At 41.1% G+C, this 27618-nt stretch overlaps 1 protein-coding gene across 11 annotated transcripts in view; it reads right to left on the bottom strand.

Moving 5' to 3' along the window:
• TBCE (tubulin folding cofactor E) overlaps nucleotides 1-27618 on the bottom strand; it is a 969060-nt gene that overhangs the window by 706907 nt on the left and 234535 nt on the right. For 9 of the 11 annotated variants that reach the window (XM_077486518.1, XM_077486519.1, XM_077486516.1 and 6 more), the window contains one exon: nucleotides 7778-7948. The exons of the other annotated variants lie outside the window; for them this stretch is intronic. In XM_077486518.1, coding sequence (XP_077342644.1) covers nucleotides 7778-7948 — 171 coding nt within the window. The remainder of the gene's footprint in view (nucleotides 1-7777; nucleotides 7949-27618) is intronic. 11 annotated transcript variants of the gene reach the window in all.

Raw genomic sequence — 27618 nt, 5'->3', positions numbered from 1 at the left:
AATGATAGGTCAACTTGGACTTGTGTTTTGGATCATTGTCATGTTGGAATGTCAAATTACGTCCCATGCACAGATTCCTGGCTGATGAATGTAAATGTTCCACCAGTATTTCTTGAGCCATCGATTTTGACCAAATTTCCTGGACCTTTGTAGCTCACACATCCCCAAAACATCAGCGATCCACCTCTGTTTGACAGTAGGAATGGTGTACCTTTCACCATAGGCCTCATTGACTCCTCTCCAAATGAAGAGTTTATGGTTGTGGCCAAAAAGCTTAATTTTGGTCTCATCACTCCAAAAGACTGTGCCAGAAGGTTTGAGGCTGGTCTCTATGCTGTTTGGCTTATTGTAAGCGAGATACTTTGTGGCATTTGCGTAGTAATGGCTTTCTTCTGGCGACTCAACCATGCAGCCCATTTTTTTTTTTCAAGTATCTCCTTATTGTGCATCTTGAAACAGCCACAGCACATGTTTTCAGAGAGTTCTGTATTTCACCTGAACAGTAGTTTCTGTTTTTATTATGATTTAAAAAGAGTAAACACAGTTGATTGATAATAAATTGCTTCTGATAAACACTAATGATTTGGACCAGTGTACAAAGCAATCTCCATAAAGACAGATCAACGAGTTTGGGGGAGAGGAACTTGATTTGCCTGCCTGACCTCAACCAGACAGAACACCTTTGAGATGAATTAGAGTGGAGACTGCGAGCCAGGCCTTCCTGTACAACATCAGTGCCTGACCTCACAAATGCACTTCTGGAAGAATGGTCAAACATTCCCATACACACTCCTAAACCTTGTGGACAGCCTTCCCAGAAGAGTTGAAGCTGTTATAGCTGCAAGGGGTGGGCCAACTCAATATTGAACCCCACGAACTAAAGCCTCACACACACTCTCAGACTTTAAACAAACTTTCCCTTGGATTTCTGTACAAAGGGCGTTGGCCGTGAACTTGCATACACACAATCTTTTTCAGCCAACTTTCACCAAATTACATGGTTTTTCTGCTCTTTACCGCCACCTTTGGTCAACTTCTGTATTGTTGTCTGATCTTTTGCATTGGTTCTGAGCATGCGTGTTGTAAAGTCCGATGGTTTCCTGTACACACAATGGGACTTTGCTCCATCGGACTTATGTTGTCAAAAAGTTTGTCTGTTCGCACAGCCAACATTTGTCTGATTAAAAATGAAAAAGTTTGTCCAATGGAGCATACACATGGTCGGATGTTGCCTTAAAACAGCTAATTTGCCTGTTTGTTGTCAAAAAGCCTGATCGTGTGTACGGGCCTTAAGACTGCTACTAAAATTCATGTACATGTAAAGGCAGGTGTCACAATATATGACAATGTGTTCAAAAACACTTACCATGCCTCTTACTAATTACCCTGGAGTATCTACTTTACAAAAAGAGGTTATTGTATTTGTATTGTCCTTGCATTTTAGTGCCTCACAAAATTTATTAAGAAAAAATACTTATGTGCAAAGTTTTATAATAGAAACTAGGAAAAAACACCTAGTGAATATTAAAGTGGATGTAAACACAATTAATGAAATTTGAGCTGGGCACATATATCTGTAGTGTTTTGTTATCGCTCTTTAAAGCCCTGTGTCTCCTAGCTTTTTCCTCCTCATTTTGTCTGTTATCGGCCTGGGAACTTTTGACAAGCTCTCTGAGGCCCTGGAGATAGATGTTTGTGTCTGAGACAGTTGTTATAAAGAGATAAGCAGCTAGCTAATCTATACACAGGCAATCTCTGCATGTGTGCAGAGAGGGATTTGTCTTCCTTCCATCAGGTTTCTCACAGTCTCTCACGGCGTCTAGCAATGATCCCCTCCTACAGGGGTATCAGGAAGTGAAAAATCGAACAGAACGTGAACTTTTTAAACAGTATATCAAGGTGAAGACAGAAGATATACATGTAAAACTTATATAGGGAGATTTGTTTCATCCCTGTGTATCATCAGAGGCTGTTTACTTCACTGGGTATATGGAGGGTTTACATATGCTTTAACCACATGACGACCAGCCGCTGCAGTTCTACTGCGGCAGAATGGCACGGCTGGGCGAAATGACATTATGTAACCTCGCCTCACCCTGTGGCCACTAGGGGTGCGCCTACACACCCCCCCCCCCCCTCTATGCCAATTCGAGTGCCTGGCAGTCTCGATCACCACCGGGCTCCCGCGATCGCCGCTGAGACACTGAGAACCGGAACGGTGTGTGTAAACACAGTTTCCGATTCTCTGAGGGGAGAAGTGACATCGTCTGTTCATACAGAGTCATCTCCCCTGCACAGTCCCCACCCCTCTTCTATTAGAACACAAACTAGGATACACTTAACCCCTTCACTGCCAGTGACATTTTTACAGTAAATAATACATTTTTAATCGCACTGATCACTGTATTAATGCCAATGGTCCCAAAAATGTGTCAAAATTGTCCGATGTGTCCGCCATAATGTCACAGTCACGATAAAAAGATCGCCGCCATTACTAGTAAAAAAATAAATAATAAAAATGCTATAAATCTATCCCTTATTTTGTAGACGCTATGACTTTTGCACAAACCAATCAATATTTGCTTTTTGCGTTTTTCTTAAAAATTATGTAGAAGAATACATATCAGCCTAAACTGAGGGGAAAAAACTGTTTTTTTTATATATGTGTGGGGGATATTTATTATAGCAAAAAGTAAAAAAAAAATGCTTTTTTTTTTTAAATTGTCGCTCTTTTTTTGTTTATAGCGCAAAAAATAAAAAGCGTAGAGGTGATCAAATACCACCAAAAGAAAGCTCTATTTGTGAGAAAAAAAGGATGTCAAATTTGTTTGGGTGCAACGTTGCATGACCATGCAATTGTCAGTTAAAGCGACACAGTGCTGAATTGCAAAAAGTGCTCTGGTCAGGAAGGGGGTAGAATCTTTTGGGGGTGAACGCAGTTAAATAACACCAAAAAAAAAATTATTACAATTTTGTTTGGGTAAAGTGCTGCATGACTAATTGTCATTCAAAGTGTGAGAGCACTGAAAGCTGAAAACAGGAAGGGGGTAAAAGTTCCCAGTATTGAAGTGGTTAAAGGTCATGTAAACTCAGTACAACCACAGTACATTTTAACCACTTCAGCCCTGGAAGGTTTACTCCCCTTAATGACCAGGCCATTTTTTGTGATACGGCACTGCGTCATTATAACTGACAACTGCACAGTCATGCGGCGCTTTACCCAAATTGACATCCTTTTTTTCCCATAAATAGAGCTTTCTTTTGGTGGTATTTGATCACCTCTGCAGTTTTTATTTTTTGGCTATAAACAAAAGAAGTGTGACCATTTTGAAAAAACAAAACAAAACACAATATCTTTTACTTTTTGCTATAATAAATATCCCAAAGTTAAAAAAAAAAAAAAAATATATATATATATATATATATATATATATATATATATATATATTTTTTCCTCAGTTTAGGCAGATATGTATTCTACATATTTTTAGTGGTAAAAAAAATTAAAATAATCGCACTAAGCGTATACTGATTAATTTGCACAAAAGTTATAGCGTCTACAAAATAGGGTATAGATTTATAGCATTTTTATTATTATTATTATTTTTTTTTTTTTACTAGTAATGGCAGTGTTTTTTTTTTATTGACACTGTGATATTGCGGCGGACAAATTGGACATATTTTTGAGACCATTGACAATTATACAGCGATCAGTGCTATATAAATGCACTAATTACTATATAAATTACATTGGCAGGGAAGGGGTTAACACTAAGGGGTGATCAGGGGTTGTGTTCCCTAGTGTGTGTTCTAACTGTAAGGGGGATGGGACTGACTAGGGGAGGAGAGAGATTGGTGTTCATACTTAGTATGAACACACGATCTGTCTCCTCTCCCGTAAGTGAATCGGGTTGTGTGTGTTTACAGACACAAATCCCGGTTCTCGCTCTGTCACAAGTGATCGCGGGGTGCCCAGCGGTCATCGTGCCCATCGGCCACACGCATTGGCTCCGGGCACACTCTGTGGGTGCACGCCTCCCACAGCATCTAAAAGGGACAGTATGCAGTTATGGCAGTTCGTCCAGGGGAGCCAACCTGTGGTGGCTGGTCTGGAACCAGTTAATGTAGGAAATTACATGTGTAAACCATAATCAAATGTAGCTGTGTGAAAGATAAACATTTTGTACCTTTTTATGAGGTTTTATCCTGTGATCACGTGACTTCATCTTTTGATCTTCATCTCTTCATCTTATGTCACACACAACAGGGATGTACATTCCCTGTCTGTCTGCATACTCATAGCAGCCTCATATCTGTATTGCTCACAGCCTGCAGCTCTCCTACCCCTTTGTAATCACTTGCTGACCAGCTCCTCTCTCCTGTCCTGCAGCCAATCTCCACCTCACATAGTGCCCCAACATATACTGGATTTTAATAGTCTGCAGTCCTCCCCAAGGGTGGACTGACAACTCATGGGGCCCTAAGAGATCATGGGGACCCCTGTGTCCCTGCCCACTCAAGCCACACCCACACAAAGCCCCAACTTCTGTATATATTGCACTGCCCACATTACATGCTTTTGGCACAGAATTTCTATACACTATGTTCAAAATACATATTTACCCCCCTTCATGGCCAGGCCATTTTTTGGAATACGGCACTGCGCTACTTTGACAATTGCGCAGTCATGCAAAGCTGTACCCAAACAAAAATATATGTAATTTTTTTTCTCACAAATAGAGCTTTCTTTTGGTGGTATTAGATCACATGTGCTTTTTTTATTTTTTGTGCTATAAACAAAAAAAATTGCAATTTTGAAAAAGAAAACAAAAAAAAACAATATTTTTTACTTTCTGCTATAAAAAAACCCAATACTTAAAAAAAAAATCGAATTTCTTCATCAATTTAGGCCAATATGTATTGTGTTACATATTTTTGGTAAAAAAAAAAACCCTCCCAATAAGAATATATTGGATTTTTTTTGTTACTAATAATGGCGGTTATCAGCGTCTTATAGCGGGACTACAATATTGCGTCATACACTGACACTTTTGACACTAATACAGTGATCAGTGCTAAAAATAGTCACTGTCACTGTACTAATGACACTGGCTAGAAGGGGTTAAACATCAAGGACTATCAAAAGGTTAACTGTGTCAGGCACCGGAGCCGGAGAGGACAACAGAATGGCACAGCTGAGAGGAATCCTCATTGAGTGGAGCACAGTGCCAGAAGTTTGGAACTTGGTCAGGCACTGGCTTCAGCCCCAGGAGCCTCTCATGGGGACCCCCACTGGTCCCGGGCTCTCAGGCCCTGCCCAAGTGCCCGATGGGTCAGTCCACCCCTGGCCCACCCCCATCTCCAATCACCTGCAATCCAGCTCTTTCTTCAAGTCCTACAACCGATCTCCACTTCACACAGTGCCCTAAATACACTCACTCCAGCTGAGAGTCTGGTCAGACTGCAGTGCTCCCTAATCTCCTGTAACAACAGCGTCAATCTCTTCCTGCAGCCCTTCTCACACACAGTATAGACAAACTTCACACACTTTACAGCAGTTTGTTTTTTTACTGATCCTTATCCATCTGGAGGTGGGGGTGTGATTAGGGGCAGACACAGAGGAGAACATCCTGGTATGTGAACTGTAGTTTAGGCAGTAAGGCTTGGGTCTCACTGGTGCGATGCAGGAAACCCTGCGAATCCAGTGAAGGTTCCCGTATCGCACCTGAATCGCCGAGTACCAATACAAAGTTAACGACACCCCCAGATCAGTTTTCAGACTGCAGTACAAACTGAACACCCATGTGTTACCATTCCAGTGCAGATAAAAAAAAACGGGTCCTGCACCATTTTGATCTGAATGCGATGCAAATTCAGCCATACAGCCTGTATGCCTGAATTTGCATCACACAGACAACACATGTGATCCGCACAGTAGTGCGGTGCAAATCACATGCAATGTCTGACATCGCTATAGTGTGAACCAAGCTTGAGTTTTCACTGTCTGAGCAGAGCAGGACTGGGAAAGGAAATGGCACTACACAGACTACTGCAGATAGAGAATGCTGTCTATCTCCTAGCAGGTACGCATGGGACGCAAACTGACCATGCTAAGAGGGATCTGCCATCATAGCTAACGTGGTTAGTTTGAAACAGGAACTCAGGCAACTGTCAGGACAGGCAGGTAATTTTCAACAATCTGCTCAAAAAAAAAAAAAAGTTACAGACAACTCTCACTAAGCAGTAGGCATAATTGAAAGCACGTATGGGTTTTTAATTTTAGGGGTTACAAATGCTTTAGGTCAACTTTTTTAGTGTTGGATAAGGTAGGGAAATGTTAGAACTCATCAGGTTTCCCTTGCTGTCTTTGTCCCTGCTAGAAAGATTAATGCCGCGTACACACGAGCGGACTGTATGGCGTACTTAGTCCGTCATACAATCCGACGGACAGTCCGTCATACTTTCGACTGAACGGACTTGACCACACACGGATGCACAAACATTCCGTCGAAAGCTTGCGCGATGACGTGTACAGCACGTACGACGGGACTAGAAATAGGAAGTCCAATACACAGCAAAGCACCCTTCCGCCGTGTAAATCCTTTCTGAGCATGCGCCATTCCTAGTCCGTCAAACTAGCCTACTGACGAGCGGATTGTCCGCTGAAACCAAAGTACGACGGACAGAATTTCGAAAAATCCGAAATACTTAGTACGCCAGACTGCACGCTGAAAAAGTCCGATGAAGCCCACACACGAGCGGACTGTCCGCTGAAATGCGTTTCGACGGACTAAGTACGCCATACAGTCCGCCCGTGTGTATGCGGCATTACCCTCTATTCATCCTTGCGACCATTGTTGCTATTGCAGCAATTGATGGGAAACCCAACATATTTGAATTATCACATGAACAGAAGGTTAGGAGGTAATCAAAAGGGAAAACATGTTCTGGTAATAGAGAGGATATCTCTTCGCTTTGTTGAATCTCAGGCCAGGAAGCCAGAAGATGTCTCCCAAATGAGACACAGATTAAAAAATAATAACAGGAGTTTTAACCATTTCCTAAAATATTCAGAACTAAAAGAAATAAAAAAATAAAACGTTGAGATCGGTTTTGATTATACAGTACTATCTGCTGGTTTTCCAATCAGGCATGGAAAAATGTTAAGTTATATAAAATAGTACAATTCTATCATTATTATTACTATATGGGATTTAAATAGCATCAACCATTTGCACAGTGCTTTACAAAATATAGGCAGACAGTACATTTACAATACAACACAATACAAGGGGATTGGGAGTCAGAGAGCTCATTAGAGCTTAAGCCTGGTAAACACTGCAAGTTTTTTTTTTGTTGTTCAGTCCTGAAGGGCTTAGGAGGAGCTCTCTGTTCTAACTAGGTGATGGTAATACAGTGATCTCCCTGCTGAGCTATTGTGTTCTGACAGGGGGGGCACCAGAGCACACCAGTCAACACTCGTAGCCATTGGCTGCCAGAGCTGATCGGATGCCGATCAGATGGTTTTCCAGCATGCCCGTTAGACAGAAGCCAGCTATTTGACCAGCTTCTGTCAGACAGGCTGATGTATACACGGGCCGAATGTCAGCTGGAACTGGCTGATGTTCGGTCCGTGTGTACCAGGCTTTAAAATCTAGGAGGAAGGGCTGAAGAGAATGGTTTGGTTGGTATTTTGGGACAAGGTTAGCGATGTCGCTATAATAAATACATTTGCATTTGCTGAAAACACAGTAATAAATTAGAAAAAAAGGCATACCTTTGTTCTTCTTGAATAGATTCAAATCCAACAAGTTCCACATGTTTTTTTCCAACCACCATTTTTTCATTCCATTCATCATTTGTGCCATATCGCTTAATCAATGCAGTTAGGAAACTGACACCAAAATTAGCTTTTTTTGGCCTAATAAAAGAGCCTCCTGTAGGATGCCTAAAATATTTAAAGCAGACAAACTTTAAGGCACTTTAAGTGTTAATTTGTAAGCAATATTTTAAAAGTAGTGTACCATTAGTAGTGTATGTCATACAGAGAGAGAAAAAAAATGAATAGATTTCTCCATGCACACAAGCGAGGTAGATGGAGAAACACCGGGACACTGTATTCTGACACCAGGACTCCTCTGTCAGAATACACTGGTGAGGGGCTACAGCTGCAGAATGACAAACATTTTCCATCATTCCTGTTCAACAGAATTTGATCTAGAAATCAACTTCTGTCAAACAGAAAGCTACGCAGAGATCAAATTTGTCTGGTGTATGCTGAACAGGCCAAATTTTAGTCCATCTACGATCAGTTTAGAGATGTAAAATTTCTGAAAATGTTCCCTTTTGTCATGAAAAAAAAAATGAAATTTTCGGGAAAAATTTCAAAAAAAAAAAAAAAAAATTCAGTGTGGAGTAGTTTTACAAACTGAAAGTTATTTTGTTATACCAGGAATGTGAAATACCGTTTATTTAAAAGTATTGTGCTTGAAATAAAAGTACAGTTTATTCAGTAAATAAACTAAACTTGCTCTTAGCAGAAATTGCACCGTGCAAAGGTTTCCAAACGCTAAATGTTGGTCTCATCATTTTACTGAGACGACAAAAAGAAAAAAACAAACCATTACCTGACCAAACTATAGGTGAACATTATGCTATGGTGGTGGAGAACATTAATAGGAATCATTTGAAGGATAAAAGATAAACAACATTTGTCAGACAAATTTACCCTCTTATCTGCCAATTAAGGGCTGAGAGGCCAGAAATTATCATCTACTGTATTACAACAATCACCCAACTGTAGGAGGTACCAAGTGAAGCCCACAAGCAAACTAAACTAGAGCCTTTCCTTGCAGTGCCCCTAGTGGCATATTTCCTTTGTTTGATAGTTGCATTGAGAAGTGCAGTGTTACTTGAATTGTATTCCAGGATTTGCTAGTCTTCAGCTGATAGAACTTGTAATAATTTAAGACCATTCAAAACATATTTCCCAACTTTTCAGTTCTTCTCCAGGCCTTACCATCTCTAGGCCAGTTAAAGGTAAAAGAAATGTAAACTTGTAACAATGTTATATCCCCAATCCTTCTAGGTTTTAAATATAATTAGCTTGCATATTGGAATATGTGGGTAAAGACTGCTAAAAATTGAAGGAAGTCCTAGGAGACACAATGTTGTTAAAGTGTAACTAAAGGGACTTTTTTTAAAGCTTTGAATAGAGTAGAGAGGGACTAGAACCCTGTCAGTTTTTGTTGCTGTCCGTGGCCCTGCTAGGGAGATTCATCCACAATGTTGTTAAAGTGCAGCGAAGGGCAAAACTTTTTTTAAAGTGGTTCTAAGGGCAGAAGTTTTTTTACCTTAATGCTTTCCATGCATTAAAAGGTAAAAAAAAAAAAAAAAAAACTTCTGAGTGCAGCAACACCCCAACCCCCAACCACACACACACACATTCTCACCTGAGCCCCATCTCAATGCACCAATGTGCATGAGAGAAGCATCTCTCCCAGGTCTCTCTTTCAGCGGTTCACACAGCAGCGTGATTCACAATCACAGCCAGTCAGCCAATGAGGACAAAGCTGAGGGTGGAGCCAAGCCATGCTGTGTGTGTGTGAATGGACAATGTTTATTCACAGGAGCTTGGCTCGGGAGCAAGCCTGATCAAGTGCCACCACAGCAAGAGGTTTGCTATTGGGGGCAATTGGCAGGGGGGAAGAATTGGGGCTGCTTTGTGCAAAACCATTGCATAGAGCAGGTAAGTATAACTTTTTTTTTTCTAATAACAAAAATAAGACAACCTTTAGAATCACTTTAAAGTGGATGTAAACCCAATTCATGAAATTTGAGCTGGGCACATATATCAGCAGTGTTTTCTTATCTCTCTTTAAAGCACTATATCCCATGGCTTTCTCCTGCTCTGTTCTTCTGTTATCAGCATGATAACTTCTGACAAGTTCAGTCAACTGTGATAAACCCAGCCTGCAATTTGTGTCAGGGTGGGTGCTATAAATAGATTAACAAAGAGCTGGTCCACTCCCAGCACAGCTCTGCAAGTCTCGGCTTATGAGGAGAGGGGGTGTGTGCCTTTCCTCCAATCAGCTGTCTCAGTGTATGACAAGTCAAACCCCAATATCCCCCCATCCCTGCTGGAACAGGAAGAGAAAATTCTAACAGGACGTGCACTTTCTAAACAGTATAGAAAACTGAAGACAACAGATATACACGTAAAGCTTATGCAGGGGGATTTGTTTCATCTCTGTGTATCATCTGAAGCAGGGTATATGTGACTGTTTACATCCACTTTAAGTTTTGGATATAGTGGAGAGAGACTAGAAGTATAAATACATTTGTAAAAATGTTCTATACCCCAATCATTCTAGGTTTTAAATTGAATTAGCTTACATATTGAAACACAGACTGCTTAAAATTGAAGGAAGTCATAGGAGCAACAATAATGTTAAAGTGTAACTAAAAGCACAACTATTTTTAAAGTTTTGGAAAGAGTTGAGAGGGGACTAGAATCCCTGTCAGCTTTTATTGCTGCCTGTGGCCCCATTAGGGAGATTCCATCTTGCTATTTGTCCTGTTTCAAAAGTGAAAATAAAAGCAAATTCCAAATTTTGGGTTGGCATCAGAAAAGGAATAGAGAAGAAATCTTCCAATAGGGATAGTAGTTATGGTGACCCTGGTGCCATGTGTAGTTATGGTGACCCTGGACCCTGGAGGCATTTCGTCTTAATTCCTGTTTTGGCCATGGGACAATAAGTGACAGTAAACCTCCCCTATGGGACACAGATGGACAAAAAAATTGACAAGGGTTTTGTACCCTCCCTTACTCTATCCAAAATTAAAAAGAACAGTTCTGCATTTAGTTACATTTAAAGTGGAAGTCCATGCTAAAACTAAAATTCCTGCATCTATAGCCACAATCATTCTAACACTAACCTATCTAGCCCTGTAAAGGAAAAAATCTGTATACATACCTTTTCTGCAGATGATCCACCCTGATCTCCAGCAGCAGAAGCTCTGATCCCACACTGAGCTGTCAGCCACAGCTTTGCTGTGTAAATCTATGGGTGGCATAACTCCCCATTCATTTCAAAGCCGTTGTCAGATGTGTACTCAGCAGAGCTTGCGCCACTGGAGATCAGGTCGGAACGCCTGCAGAAAAGGTATGTATACTGATTTTTTCTTTACAGGGCTAGATAGGTCAGTATTTGAATGTTGGTGGCTATAGATGCAGGGATTTTAGTTTTAGCATGGACTCCCACTTTAAGTACAACTCAAGTTACATATTCCCAGGTAATTTGTGGTGTTCTTGCTCTGTGTATTTTTTTTTTTTTTTAAGAAATCTAGAGTTGATAAGAGAATGATAATAGAAATGTGTCCATTGTGATGAAAAATATTGGATTAAATGTATATGAAGTTTTAAATGTAGCACCGCCAGCACTTTTGCCAAGCACTAAGCCCATGATAACATCGTAAGATGATAAACATTGGGCTAGATATGCAGACAACTATGTGACAATTTCATGTTTTTTTTTTTTTGCCTGCGCTTTTCAAATAATTTTTATTTGGGTTTAAGCAAGGAAAAATTGTGTACATTTTACAAAGCTCTTAAATATTGTTATATATAAAGGAGACTGTGACAATAAAGAATGTTAAATTTTCCTACGGTAAAGGTTTGAATAAGAACACAAAGTGTGAGCCGAGAGGTAATGCTGGCTTAGAGCTCCATTCTCAGCAGGACAACGGAGCCATATAACGGCGGAGATAACTTGACCCTCCGCATATATATCATACCAAACGGTAGATAAATATCCCTACCTTACATTGGGGGGGTCAGAGGAGACTCATGAGGCAGAAAATTAACAAGAAAGCGCCGTCTCACACACACAGCAGTATGGCACTGAAACCCTCCCCCTCTGAGGGGAGACACAGTGAGGAGAACAAACAGACAGCCCCTTCTGCTGCTTTACATAAAGATGTTCTCTCATTAAAGGCACATAGTCTCTCTAACCAAATACTTGAGAAAAATATGTCAGTTCTGGAGAATTTAGAACTTTCCACACAAAAAGACTTATCCCCTCCTGTAACGCTGAAACAAATAGAAAATCTGCTTCAAAAATCACTAAAAACCACTGCAGATATCATCACCACAAACCTTACCAAAGAAATTAGAATACCGTATTTGCCGGCGTATAAGACGACCGGGCATATAAGACGACCCCCTAACTGTGCAGGTTTTTAAAATGTTTTGCCCGTACTCACCGTTTAAGACGACCCCCCATTCCGAGGCTTCCGACGCTTCATATCCCTCTTCTTCGTTCTTGCTGGAGCCATTTCCTTCTTCCTTCTTGCTGGTGCTGGAGCCAATCACGGCGAGCAATGTATTCTATTAATGAATACAAAGCCTGCTGGGATTGGCGGAGGCTGTTACATCATCAGGCCGCGCCTCACTTTCAAAGCCAATCGGAGCAGGCTACTGTGTGTAGCCTGCTCGGATTGGCAGAGATTGCTACTCCAATCCGAGCAGGCTCTGTATTCATTTGAATACATCGCTCACTGGGATTGGTTCAGTGGTATATACTGTATGTAGCCGAAGCTACATACAGTATTACCGGACATCCAGAAGGCACCCCACCAGCTGACCCGGCGTATAAGACGACCCCTCCTTTTTGCTCAGTTTTTTTAAGTGTAAAAGGTCGTCTTATACGCCGGAAAATACGGTACTTGGTCAGCGTACATCAGCACTGGAAATTAGAGCAGACAATCTGGAAAATTATACATCTAATATTGCCTCAGAAATTGATTTTCTTAAAGAGGAAAATGACATATTACAATCCAAATTGGAGGATTTCGAAAATCGTGCAAGACGCTCCAATATACGTATTAGAGGAATACCCGAATCTGTGACTGATTTAAACGGTGCTATTACTGCACTTTTTCAAGAATTACAACCAGCTATCCCACTAGAGCGTCTTGAAATAGACCGGGTTCATAGAGCCCTAGCAACAAAGAAAACAGATGGTCCTCCCCGTGACATTATCGCAAAATTGCATTTCTACCGCAATAAGGAACTACTGCTAAATACAGCTAGAAATAAAGATCCCCTAATTTTCCAGGGTCATAAATATCAATTATTCACAGACCTCTCACAGATTACAGTCAACAAAAGAAGAACCCTGAAACCACTACTGCAAATATTTCAGCGAAATGACATAATCTACCAATGGGGTTTTCCTTTCTCAGTGCGTTTTACATTCCAAAGTCGCAAATATATGTGCCGAACAGCTAAGGACCTGCAAACTACTTTACAGAAACTAGGGATGATAAACACATCAAGAGATGCTGCGGACACTCGCCAAAAATCATCTTCATATGCTGATACTCCCTCCTCTGCTTCCAGAAGAGAAGAAGACTACAATCCACAGAAAAGAAGTCGCATACAATCTCCACCTCCAGATCTGGCTGACACTATGGACTGATAAACACTTGTACTGAGGCTACTATCTTGCCTTTTCAACAGAATGGCTACTGCCGAGTTTTTTCTCTGACTTCCAATCAATATTTTTATCATAATCTTATTTAAGAAATGTTCCTAATAATTTAGGCACCTTATTATAACTTTTTTTTCTCTCTCTTCTCTTCTTTGTTTCTGAGGTTGCCTTAATCTTACATTTTTATTTTTTGCTTGAAAAATGAAATTATATGATTGGCTCTTGGTGTCCTGCAGGGAAGTTCCTTGCACCCTCTCTTGCTACCCTCAGCAGCTCGGTGTACACCGGGCAGTTGACAGTGGCTCATGTACCCTTGGAGGGAGAGATTTTCTCCTCCCAACGGACACATTAAGAACATAGATATGTTAAGATATATTTCAATATTGTATATTAATTGTATTTTCTTTTTCAGTCATTATCTCCTTTCCCTCCACCCCTATACTCTGGAGACAAATAATTTCTTATATGACACACGTTCTAACATAAACACCAACACATATTTACTTTTCCCAACTCCATGGCCCCATTAAACATCATATCATTAAATACTCAGGGACTAAACGTTCCACACAAATGCACTAAAGCCTTCCAAGAAAGCACATATAGTTTGCCTCCAAGAGACTCATTTTGCGTCACAATCCACTCCCAAATTTTTCAGTAAAGACTACCCCCAAGTATACACAGCTTCGGCCACCTCCAAAAAAACGAGGCGTGCTTATAGCTTTCCATCGCAATACACCATTTTCACTAATGAAGGAAATCAAGGATCCAGAAGGTCGTTACTTGATTCTTAAAGGACACCTACTTGATACCGCTATCACCATTACATCATACTACGCTCCTAACAAAAATCCTATTTCTTTTCTTTCTCATTTATTTCAAACTATAGAACACCACAAAATAGGTACTACAATTCTATGTGGAGATTCTAATCAGACCATATTCCCATTTTTGGATAAATCACCAATCCCACAGTCACATACAGCAGACAAACAACTCTTATCAAAACTAATTACAAAACATAACCTAGTAGAGAGAATTGAATCCAACCAAGAGACAATACACACATTACTTGTTCCCTCATCGCTCATTCTCTAGGATAGACCATATATTTATGTCCATAGGGCTAATTCCAGAAATAATATCTACAAAAATTATTCCCATCCCATGGTCCGATCATAGTGCAGGCTACATTACTGTTGCCTCTATAATTCCAAAAAAAAAAGATCCAACATGGATATTAAGAGATTTCCTACTCAAAAATCCAGCTCATAAAAATAATATTGCAATTGCGCTCAAAGATTATATAAAATATAACTCCACACCTGACGTCTCTCCGACTACATTATGGGAAGCACACAAACCTGTTCTCCGTGGCATATGTCTACAGCAAGCAAACATATTCAACAGAGAGCGGGAAATTCTTTGTCAGACTTTAGAAACAAATTTCAATAAATGTCACACAGCATTCCAAAATAACCCTTCTTCTTTATCTAAAATAAATCTTGACAAAGCTAAATTGGAATTTGATCTATTCCTTACTGAAGCAGCGGATAATACCATCAAGAGATCACAACACAATTTCTATATAAATGCGAATAAACCTCGCACACTATTAGCCAGGGCATTAAAATCCTGCCAGAACCCAACCAACCTGATACATCTGAAAATCTCTAGGGGGGTATACACAAATAATCCTTTAAAAATATTACAAAAATTTAAAACACAATTAAAAAATGTATACTCTTCTAATAATGAGTTGGACCCTTCTAGAGCAAATGATTTTTTCTCTCATATATCTCTACCGACACTATCTAAAACACAAATGGAAATGATGGAGGAACCAGTGTCAATTATAGAGGTATCTGAAGTTATCAAAAATCTGAAACTAAATAAAAGGCCAGGTCCTGATGGTTTTTCTGCGCTGTATTACAAAACGTTTGTAGACACCCTATCTCCAGTCTTGACAAACACTTTTAATTCCCTTTTGGAAGGTCATTCTTTTAGAAGAGAAACCCTAACTGCAATTATCTGTATGCTCCCTAAACCTCACACAGACGATTCAATATGGTCTAATTATCACCCTATTTCGTTATTAAATTTGGACATAAAAATTTTAGCCAAAATTCTGGCTAACAGATTAAATACTATTATAGGCAATCTAATACACGTGATCAAGTGGGCTTCATTCCATTACGTCAAGCAGGAGATAATATTAGACGTGCAACACTCCTGTCACATGCCGCTAAAAAAAGACGTATTCCCACTTGTTTTCTTTCTTTAGATATTATGAAAGCTTTTGACACAGTATCTTGGTCATATATGAACTATACCCTTTCCAAATGGGGATTCGGCCCTCATTTTTTACGATGGATCTCTAGTTTGTATCAAGATCCCAAAGCTTATATCAGATATGCAGGGTACAAATCGGACGAGTTTAATATACTGAGGGGGAGTCGTCAAGGATGTCCACTTTCGCCATTATTATTTGCTTTACTCATTGAACCTTTAGCACAAAGAATTAGGATGGAACCCACTATAACAGGTATTGAAATGGGTGGCTTTCATCATAAGCTCTGTTTATTCGCAGACGATATTCTCCTTTTTCTATCTTCTCCACATGTTTCGGCCCCAAATCTTATGGTTGTACTACAAGAATTCTCATTTATTTCGGGCCTTAAGGTCAATATTCAAAAATCTTCAGCATTAAACATTTCACTTGTCGAAAAAGATAAACAATCTTTACAAAATTCACTACCCTTTAAGTGGGTAGATCATAGCCTCCCATATCTGGGTGTGCAGTTTACTCCTAACCCCTCCGATTTATTTGCAGCCAATTACCCAGCTCTATTAAAAAATATTACAAGGTCGTTATCTAATTGGTCATCAATGCCGATATCATGGTTTGGGAAAATCAATATCATAAAAATGTCTGTTCTTCCGAAATTTTTATATTTATTCAGAACTCTCCCGATTCATATTCCTGCATATTTTCTTAGGCTGATTCAACAAAAAGTAACGAAATTTACTTGGGGGGAAAATAAAACCCAGACTTCACAAAAAAACACTTGTTCTCCCCAAAGCTTTGGGTGCTTTGGGATTCCCAGACTTTAACATATATTATAAGGCAGCTCAATTATCTCAATTAACAAAATATCACTCTTCTACAGAGATTCCTTTATGCGTCCTCATTGAAGCTGTAGACTGTGATCCTCTTCCTATAAACAATATATTATGGTTACAACCTGCGGATCGTAAGTCTATAAATAACCCCATTTCTAAGCACTCTCTATCTATATGGGATAGGTATAGAAATTCACATGGTCTGCAATCTCCACAAAATCCGCTATTATCTTTCCACAAGAATCCGACTTTTTACCCAGCCTGGAAATATCTCAAAACCTTTAAAGCTTGGTCTAAGGCTGGTATCACTTGTCTATATAATTTAACTTCAACTACATCAATAAAATCTTTTACAGATCTATGTGAATTATATAAGCTTCCACAATCAGAAATATTCAGATATCTCCAAATCAAAGATTTTTATACTCCTCTTCTCAATTTAAATGTAAACTTACATAATATTTCTCAATTTGAAAGATTTTGTCTCAAGGAACCACATGCTAAAGGTCGTATCACATCATTGTATACACAATTGATATCTAATTCTAATACTGTTATACCTAAATATGTGGCCAAGTGGGAAAAAGATTTGGATTGTACGATCGATTCTAGGTCTTGGTCCAACATATGGTCTTTCACAAAATCTTCCTCTATAAATATATTGGCGTCTGAATCATCATATAAAGTTCTCACACGCTGGTATTTGGTTCCTGCGAGAATCGCCAAATTCTCAACAGACAACACTGGCCTCTGCTTTCGTGGCTGTCCAGAAAAAGGTACCTATATACATACCTGGTGGCATTGCTAAATTGTACAATCATTTTGGAAAAAGATCTTTCTGATAATTACAAAATTTTTTGATCGTCCAATTTTTCCAGACCCAATTATAGCTCTCCTTAATTTAAAACCAGCTTTTCTGAATCAGAAACAATTCAAATTAGTTCTTACACTCCTGATAGCCACAAAGCAGACTATAGCCAATGCGTGGAAAACAGATGTGGTGAATATTGCAGAAACCAAACGTAGAATGAATCAATCTTACATCCATGCTAAAATGGACGCTATAGATAAAAACCAGATGACAAAGTTTGATATCATATGGAAACCCTGGATTAAATATTATACGTCAGATAATATTGACAACCGAGTTTTATTGTTATGGTGATTAAGATTTTTTATAGAATTACAACATTAGATGATATATAAAACCTCCTCCGGAGAATTATTCCCTCCCCTTCCCCTCCTATATACCTTTTATGTTCTTCCCTTACTATATAATACTTACTATAAACATACTTTAGAAGTTATGGTCAAAACTTTAAACTCATATATTTTCTTTTAGACATATTTATATTTTTTTGGGATTAAAATGTTTAAAACTCAGCTATAAGAATGTTTTCAAATTCTAAAATATATAAAGGCCATTTATTGTCATTCCCACGAGAATATCTTGAAATTCTTCTTTGCTTTGTATCATCCGTACTTCAATATGCCTACTTTTTATTTCTGGTATCACATAATTTGTCTTATATTCTGTACATGTAATTTATTTTAACATAAAATAAAAAATTTTGAACGAGAAAAAAAAAAAAGAACACAAAGTGTATTGCCCCATACACAGGGTCGGAAATTCTGACGGAAAAAGTCCGATCGGATTATGTTGTCGGAAAATCCGATCGTGTGTGGGCTCTATCTGACTTTTTCCCTCGGAAAAAAAAAAAGTTTGAGACATTTTCCGACCATAAAATCCGATCAGACTTTCTTCCGATTGTGTGTAGAGAATTACGATGCACAAAGTGTCACACATGCTCAGGAAAAATTTGGAGTCGAAAGCTATTGGCTACTGGCCTCTACGTAGTCCCGTCATACGTTTTGTATGTCACCTCGTTCCGAACGATCGGATTTTCCGACAACTTTGAGCGACCGCGTGTATGCAACACAAGTTTCGGCCAAAATCCATCGGAAAAATTCTGACGGATTTTGTGGTCGGCATGTCCTATCGTGAGTATGGGGCATAAGATTTTTACTTCACCATAGAACAAACAATCGAACCAACAAGTTAAACCAAACCGTATAGAACAATTCATCCAGGATTCAATAGAGGCCAGTAGAGCTGATATTTAGCTACATTTTCAGCTTTATAAACTAAGATTTTTCCGTATTCCGCTTTTACATTAACCTAACAATATCGATAATACTGCGTATTTCGTTAGTTTTCCATTTGTACATTGCTGAGCGAGCAGCTAAGAATATCTGCATGGCTACTGACTGCACTGAGGCATAGACCACTGACACATACAGTCATGGCCGAGATTGTTGGCATCCCAGAAATTTCTTTCCAGAAAATCAAGTACTTCTCACAGAAATGTATTGCAGCAACACATGTTTTGCTATACACGTTTATTCCCTTTGTGTATATTGGAACAAAATAAAAGGGAGGTAAAAAAGCAAATTGGATATAATGTCACATAAAACTCCAAAAATGGGCTGGTCAAAATTCTTGGCACCCTTAAAAAAAAATATCTCAAATCAGTCACTTCCTATAACCATCAATAAGCTTCTTACAACCTCTCACCTGGAATTTTGGACTACTCCTCCTTTGAAAACTGCTCCGGGTCTCTCTTATTGGAAGGGCACCTTTTCCCAACAGCAATTTTAAGATCTCTCCACAGGTGTTCAATGGGATTTAGATCTGGACTCATTGCTTGCCACTTTAGAACTCTCCAGTGCTTTGCTGCCATCCATTTCTGGGTGCTTTTTGACATATGTTTGGGGTCATTGTCCTGCTGGAAGACCCAAGGTCTCGGACGCAAACCCAGCTTTCTGACACTGGGCTCTACAGTGTGACCCTAAATCCTTCCGTAATCCTCAGATTTCATTATGCCTTGCACACATTCAAGGCACCCAGTGACAGAGGCAGCAAAACAACCCCAAAACATCATTGAACCTCCCCCATATTTCACTGTAGGTACTGTGTTCTTTTCTTTGTAGGCCTCATTCCATTTTCTTTAAACAGTAGAATGATGTGCTTTACCAAAAAGCACTATCTTGATCTCATCGGACAAGATGTTTTCCCTGAACGATTTTGGCTTACTCATGTACATTTTGTCAAACTGCAGTTTAGCTTTTTTATGTCTCATTGTCAGCAGTGGGGTCCTCCTGGGTCTCCTGCCATAGCATTTAATTTCATTTAAATGTAGACGGATAGTTTGCACTGACACTGATGCTCCCTGAGCCTGCAGGTCAGCTTTAAAATTCATAAAAAATAATAATAATAATAATAATAATTGGAAAAAAATTATTTTTACTCATCTCTAAATGCCTGTTGCTAGGGGGTCCCTCGTAGTCTGCCTTCTTCAATGCCCGGGCTGGTGACATCACTTCCTCTCGCGCCGCATAGTCATCTGGGACCTGTCACGTGTCCCAGATGACTGTGCGGCGTGTCATGGCGCCCGGCGCCGATTGCGCAGTGGGTGCTGGCGGTGCCCACAGTAAGAATGCTGGCGCCACGAGCGGAGCGTGGAACGAGTTCCCCCGCATCGTTGGACCCTGGGACAGGTAAGTGTCTGATTATTAAAAGTCAGCAGCTGCAGTATTTGTAGCTGCTGACTTTTAATATATTTTTTTTTTTTTTTAGGGGGCACCCCACTTTAATATCATAGGTTTTACCAGTTGCATTAGATTTAAATTGGCAGACCTTTCTATCTTTGATTATATTATGATGGCAGACTCTGCAATTGCGACAAGGAAAAAAGCCTTTAGAGTTCTGAAAAAAGGAACATGATTCGGTGCATCCAAAATGTTTGGTGCCACTTGGAGCTTCAATGGGGTAACCTTTTAAAAATAACACGTGGTCGATCTGGTAAGGCGGGCCCTAAAATTTTATCGTTCTTAACTACATTCCAATGTTTTGATAAAATTTTCTTTATGTCATAATGCTGCTGGGAATAGGTGGTTACCATAGCCAGACTAAAATTATTCTCTCCAGAAGATGTTCTATCCTTAGCTGCAAACATTGATTGACGATCCATATTTGCAACTGAATCTATTAGTGGATCCAAATCAGTGGCGACATAACCCTTATCAAGAAATTTCCCCTTTAACACAGTGGCCTGTCTCAAAAAATCTTTTTTGTGGGTACAATTATGTCACAAATGTATAAATTGGCTTTTTGGTACGGATTTTAGCCACTGGGGATGATGGCAACTTCCCCGCCCAATGTAACCATTTCTGTCAGTACTTTTGAAATATGTGGAGGTAACAAAGTTTCCATCTACAATCTCAATATTAAGATACAAAAAATGTATCTTACAGGTGCTAAGTTAAAACTGTAGTGAAATGCCCAAAGAGTTTCCATTCAATTGTTCCATGAATGACGGACAGTGAGTGCATGTCACCATTCCAGAGGAGGAGGATGTTGTCTATGTACCTCCCCCAGAAAACCAGCTCTGGTCTCCTGTTGGCATAGACAACATCCTCCTCCCATTTGACCATAAATAGATTTGCCATACTAGGCGGGAACTTCACACCCATGGCAACTCCACAATTCTGTAAATAATGAACCCCCAAACCAGAAATAATTATGTGTCATTGCAAATTCTAATAATTCCAAAATAAAACATCTTTGAGAATTAATCAGACTGACATCTCTCACTGACATCTCTCTGTAAAAATGAATCAAAGGCACTTAGTCCATCAGTGAGTGATATGATAGTATAAAGCAGGGATATGCAATTAGCGGACCTCCAGCTGTTGCAGAACTACAAGTCCCATGAGGCATAGCAAGACACTGATAGCCACAATAATGAAACCCAGAGTCAGAGGCATGATGGGACTTGTAGTTTTGCAACAGCTGGAGGTCCGCTAATTGCATATCCCTAGTATAAAGGGAAGCCACATCTGCTGTGGCCATAATTGAACCTTCAGTCACTACAAAATTCTCAAGTGCTTGGATCACTTGAGCAGAGTGCTTGATGTAAGATGGAGTCTGTGAGACAAGTGGTTGCAAAAAACTATCTACGTATTTTCCAATATGTGAAGTAAGTCCGACCCACTAATAGTAGGTCTTCCAGGGGGGGGGGGGGGGGTTTACAGGGTCTTTGTGGACTTAAAATACATAATCTTTTTTTTAGGGGCTACAGGTATTAAATATGATTTTTCTTTCTTATTCTGATTGAAACCATAATCTATGACCTTCTTCAACTCCTTGGTGTATTTATAAACCGGATCATATTTTAATGGTACATAAGCAACAGTATCAGAAAGGATGTGGTTCATTTCAGTAATGTAATTTTATCAAGTACCACAACCCCCCCCCCTTTATCAGCGGGACAAATTACAATGTCCCTTCTTTCTTTGAGCAATTTTAGGCCATCCCGGAATTTAAAGCTATTACATTCATTTTTTTACTTTGCTTATCAATATCCTTTAGAACTAATTCCTTAAACACAGAAACCGAAGGGGGAACGAACCCCAGAGGGTTAAACAATGAAGCATTAGCCAACCCTGAATGTCTGATGGTCTCCACATTATCACATGAGCATACACTAGGCTGAGATAAAAAATGTCTTTTAATATTAACTCTTCTCAAACTTTTGAAAATCAATAAAAGTATTGAATTTATTCAAAGGCTTATCTGGTGCAAATTTAAGTCCATGTGAAAGTACAAATTTCTCATTGTCAGTGAGAGTACAGCTACTTAAATTAAAAATATCTGAATCTATTACATTCTGCGTCTTTTTCTCTCCGTTCCTCCGCCCCCCTCTGGTGCCTCTCTTCGATCCCCATCTTTTTTGTTTAGCACAGGGGCCTGAGGAAAAAAAGATGATGTAGAGGGAACCATATATGAAGGAGGGCCCTCATTGTAATATTGCCCCCTCCTGGGACGAAAATACCCTGAACTATCCCATCCTGACTGTCTAGAACCCTGATAGAGATTCCTAGGCGAGGGAGCCAATGGGTGTTGAACAATATTTCAATTATCTCCATTGTAACCATCATAATTATCGCCATGGCTCCCACCAAGGGCATCATAGCAATTATATAACTTAATATCATTAGGGTAAGGCTTCATGCACACGAGACGCAGATGTAAACGCTGCTGGACACATGTTAAAACCGGCGTTTAGAAACGCGCGTTTTGCCGCGTTTTTTACCGCGATTTAGCGGTGTTTTACCGCGTTTTACCGCGTTTGCGTCTAGAAGCGTTTAGTTAAGCTAACATCATAGACCCTCCCCAGCTCAAAAATTAACTATTTCAGCAATTTTGTGAGACCAGAGTGAGTAGCAGCAGCTGTGAGAGCTGCAGTGTACTTGTATTTAGCGTGTCACTTGCCACGGCACCTGCCACAAGTTGTGGATTGTCCACTTGCCACGTGACTTGCCACATCACCTGCCACGTCACTTGCCACGTCACCTGCCACAAGTTGTGGATTGTCCACTTGCCACATGACTTGCCACATCACCTGTCACGTCACTTGCCACGTCACCTGCCACAAGTTTTGGATTGTCCACTTGCCACGTCACTTGCCACAAGTTGGGGATTGTCCACTTGCCACATCACCTGCCACGTCACCTGTCACAAGTTGTGGATTGTCCACTTGCCACATCACTTACCACCTGCCATGTCAATTGCCACAAGCTGTGGATTGTCCACTTGCCACGTCACTTGCCACGTCACCTGCCACGTCACTTGCCACGTCACCTGCCACAAGTTTTGGATTGTCCACTTGCCACGTCACTTGCCACGTCAGCTGCCACGTCACTTGCCACAAGATGTGGGTTGTCCATTTGTCACATCACTTGTCACATCACCTGCCACATCACTTGCCACATCACCTGCCACATCACCTGCCACAAGTTGTGGATTGTCCACTTGCCACGTCACTTGCCACATCACCTGCCACGTCACTTGCCACGAGATGTGGATTGTCCACTTGCCACGTCACTTGCCACGTCACCTGCCACGTCACCTGCCACAAGTTTTGGATTGTCCACTTGCCATGTCACTTGCCACGTCAGCTGCCACGTCACTTGCCACAAGATGTGGATTGTCCACTTGTCACATCACCTGCCACATCACTTGCCACATCACCTGCCACGTCACCTGCCACAAGTTGTGGATTGTCCACTTGCCACGTCACTTGCCACATCACCTGCCACGTCACTTGCCACGAGATGTGGATTGTCCACTTGCCACGTCACTTGCCACGTCACCTGCCACGTCACTTGCCACGTCACCTGCCACAAGTTTTGGATTGTCCACTTGCCACGTCAGCTGCCACGTCACTTGCCACAAGATGTGGATTGTCCACTTGTCACATCACCTGCCACATCACTTGCCACATCACCTGCCACGTCACCTGCCACAAGTTGTGGATTGTCCACTTGCCACGTCACTTGCCACGTCAGCTGCCACGTCACTTGCCACAAGATGTGGATTGTCCACTTGTCACATCACCTGCCACATCACTTGCCACATCACCTGCCACAAGTTGTGGATTGTCCACTTGCCACATCACCTGCCACGTCACTTGCCACGAGATGTGGATTGTTCACTTGCCACGTCACTTGCCACGTCACCTGCCACATCACCTGCCACGTCACTTGCCACGAGATGTGGATTGTCCACTTGCCACGTCACTTGCCACGTCACCTGCCACGTCACTTGCCACGTCACCTGCCACAAGTTTTGGATTGTCCACTTGCCACGTCAGCTGCCACGTCACTTGCCACAAGATGTGGATTGTCCACTTGTCACATCACCTGCCACATCACTTGCCACATCACCTGCCACGTCACCTGCCACAAGTTGTGGATTGTCCACTTGCCACGTCACTTGCCACGTCAGCTGCCACGTCACTTGCCACAAGATGTGGATTGTCCACTTGTCACATCACCTGCCACATCACTTGCCACATCACCTGCCACAAGTTGTGGATTGTCCACTTGCCACATCACCTGCCACGTCACTTGCCACGAGATGTGGATTGTCCACTTGCCACGTCACTTGCCACATCACCTGCCACGTCACTTGCCACGAGATGTGGATTGTCCACTTGCCACGTCACTTGCCACGTCACCTGCCACGTCACTTGCCACGTCACCTGCCACAAGTTTTGGATTGTCCACTTGCCACGTCAGCTGCCACGTCACTTGCCACAAGATGTGGATTGTCCACTTGTCACATCACCTGCCACATCACTTGCCACATCACCTGCCACGTCACCTGCCACAAGTTGTGGATTGTCCACTTGCCACGTCACTTGCCACGTCAGCTGCCACGTCACTTGCCACAAGATGTGGATTGTCCACTTGTCACATCACCTGCCACATCACTTGCCACATCACCTGCCACAAGTTGTGGATTGTCCACTTGCCACATCACCTGCCACGTCACTTGCCACAAGATGTGGATTGTTCACTTGCCACGTCACTTGCCACGTCACCTGCCACATCACTTGCCACATCACCTGCCACAAGTTTTGGATTGTCCACTTGCCACGTCACTTGCCATGTCAGCTGCCATGTTACTTGCCACAAGATGTGGATTGTCCACTTGTCACATCACCTGCCACATCACTTGCCACATCACCTGCCACGTCACCTGCCACAAGTTGTGGATTGTCCACTTGCCACGTCACTTGCCACGAGATGTGGATTGTCCACTTGCCACGGCACCTGCCACGTCACTTACCACGTCACCTGCCACAAGTTTTGGATTGTCCACTTGCCACATCACTTGCCACGTCAGCTGCCACGTCACTTGCCACAAGATGTGGATTGTCCACTTGTCACATCACCTGCCACATCACTTGCCACATCACCTGCCACGTCACCTGCCACAAGTTGTGGATTGTCCACTTGCCACGTCACTTGCCACATCACCTGCCACGTCACTTGCCACAAGATGTGGATTGTCCACTTTCCACGTCACCTGCCATGCCACCTGCCACAAGTTGTGGATTGTCCACTTGCCACGTCACCAGCCACATCACCTGCCACAAGTTGTGGATTGTCCACTTGCCACACCACTTTCCACGTCACCTGCCACGTCACCTGCCACAAGATGTGGATTGTCCACTTGCCACGTCACCAGCCACATCACCTGCCACAAGTTGGGGATTGTCCACTTGCCACATCACTTTCCACGTCACCTGCCACGTCACCTGCCACAAGTTGTGGATTGTCCACTTGCCACGTCCCTTGCCATGTCCCCTGCCACGTCACCTGCCACATCACTTGCCACATCACCTGCCACAAGTTGTGGATTGTCCACTTGCCACGTCACCTGACACAAGTTGTGGATTGTCCACTCGCCACGTCACTTGCCACATCCCCTGCCACAAGTGGATTGTCCACTTGCCACGTCACTTGCCACGTCACCTGCCACAAGTTATGGATTGTCCACTTGCCACGTCACATGCCAGTCACCTGCCACAAGTTGTTGATTTTCCACTTGCCACGTCACCTGCCAGGTCACTTGCCGCGTCACCTGCCAGGTCACTTGCCACGTCACCTGCCACAAGTTGTGGATTGTCCACTTTTCACGTCACTTGCCACTTCACCTGCCACGTCACTTGCCACAAGTTGTGGATTGTCCACTTGCCACATCACTTGCCACCTGCCATGTCACTTGCCACAAGTTGTGAATTGTCCACTTGCCACGTCACTTGCCACCTGCCATGTCACTTGCCACAAGTTGTGGATTGTCCACTTGCAATTGCAATTGTTTAAAATATTTTTCTAATGGTTTTTCATCATTTGCAATCATTTTTGAGATTTTTAATGTAAAAAAAAAGGTCACCTTTAAAAACGCATATAAACGCAAACGCGGCTAAACGCGGTAGCGGCGTTTTGCCGCGTTTTACCGCGTTTTGCCGCGTTTTGCGTCTGAAACGTGGAAATTTTTGCTTCTGAACGCATTTTTTTGCTTCTGGAAAAACGAGATTAAACGCAACTGCATAAAAACGGAAAAAAACGAGACTGTGTGCATGGACACATAGGATAACATTGAATGAGTTCAGGGGCAGTTGAAAAAACTGTCCAACTGCATCTGAACGCGCGTTTAACTGCGTCTCGTGTGCATGAGGCCTAAGATTATATCCACCACGTTGCTGTCCCATGTAATTATTATGATAATCATCATATTATGATATGTTTATTTTGTATTATTTTATTTTTTTATTTTTTTTGGTGCCATTTACGATTAAGTCCGAGTTTTATTCTTTGTATAAGTGCTAACTAATAACTGGCTGATTAATTAGCTCTCTTAATTACTGATTAGATATACACATTGCCTCCATATAATTAATTTTATTATGCCGATTATATATTATTATTATTGTCACTTATACTTTTTAACCACTTTCAGACCGGACCATTTTGCTGGTAAATGACCAGAGGTCTTTTTACACTTTGGCACTGCGCTGCTTTAACTGGTAATTGCGCGGTCATGCAATGTTGTACCCAAACAAAATTTGCGTCCTTTTCTTCCCACAAATAGAGCTTTCTTTTGATGGTATTTGATTGCCTCTGCGATTTTTATTTTTTGCGATATAAACGTAAAAAGACCGCAAATTTTGAAAAAAAATGATATTTTCTACTTTTTGTTATTAGAAAAATCCAATAAACTCAATTTTAGTCATACATTTAGGCCAAAATGTATTCAGCCACATGTCTTTGGTAAAAAAAAAGTCAATAATTGTATATTTATTGGTTTGCGCAAAAGTTGTCACATCTACAAACTAAGGTACGTTTTCTGGAATTTACGCAGCTTTTAGTTTACGACTGCCTATCTCATTTCTTGAGGTGCTAAAATGGCAGGGCAGTACAAAACCCCCCCAAATGACCCCATTTTGGAAAGTAGACCCCCTAAGGAAATTGATAAGAGGCATGTTGAGCCCATTGAATATTTTATTTTTTTGCCTCAAGCGATTGAATAATGACAAAAAAAAAAATTTTTTTTTTTTTTTACACAAAGTTGTCACTAAATGATATATTG

Source organism: Lithobates pipiens, unplaced genomic scaffold (assembly GCF_037356315.1).
Source record: "Lithobates pipiens isolate NorthernLeopardFrog02 unplaced genomic scaffold, aLitPip1_a1.2 Scaffold_18, whole genome shotgun sequence".
NCBI classification, from domain to species: Eukaryota; Metazoa; Chordata; class Amphibia; order Anura; family Ranidae; genus Lithobates; species Lithobates pipiens.
This window is presented reverse-complemented; position numbering and strand designations above follow the sequence as displayed.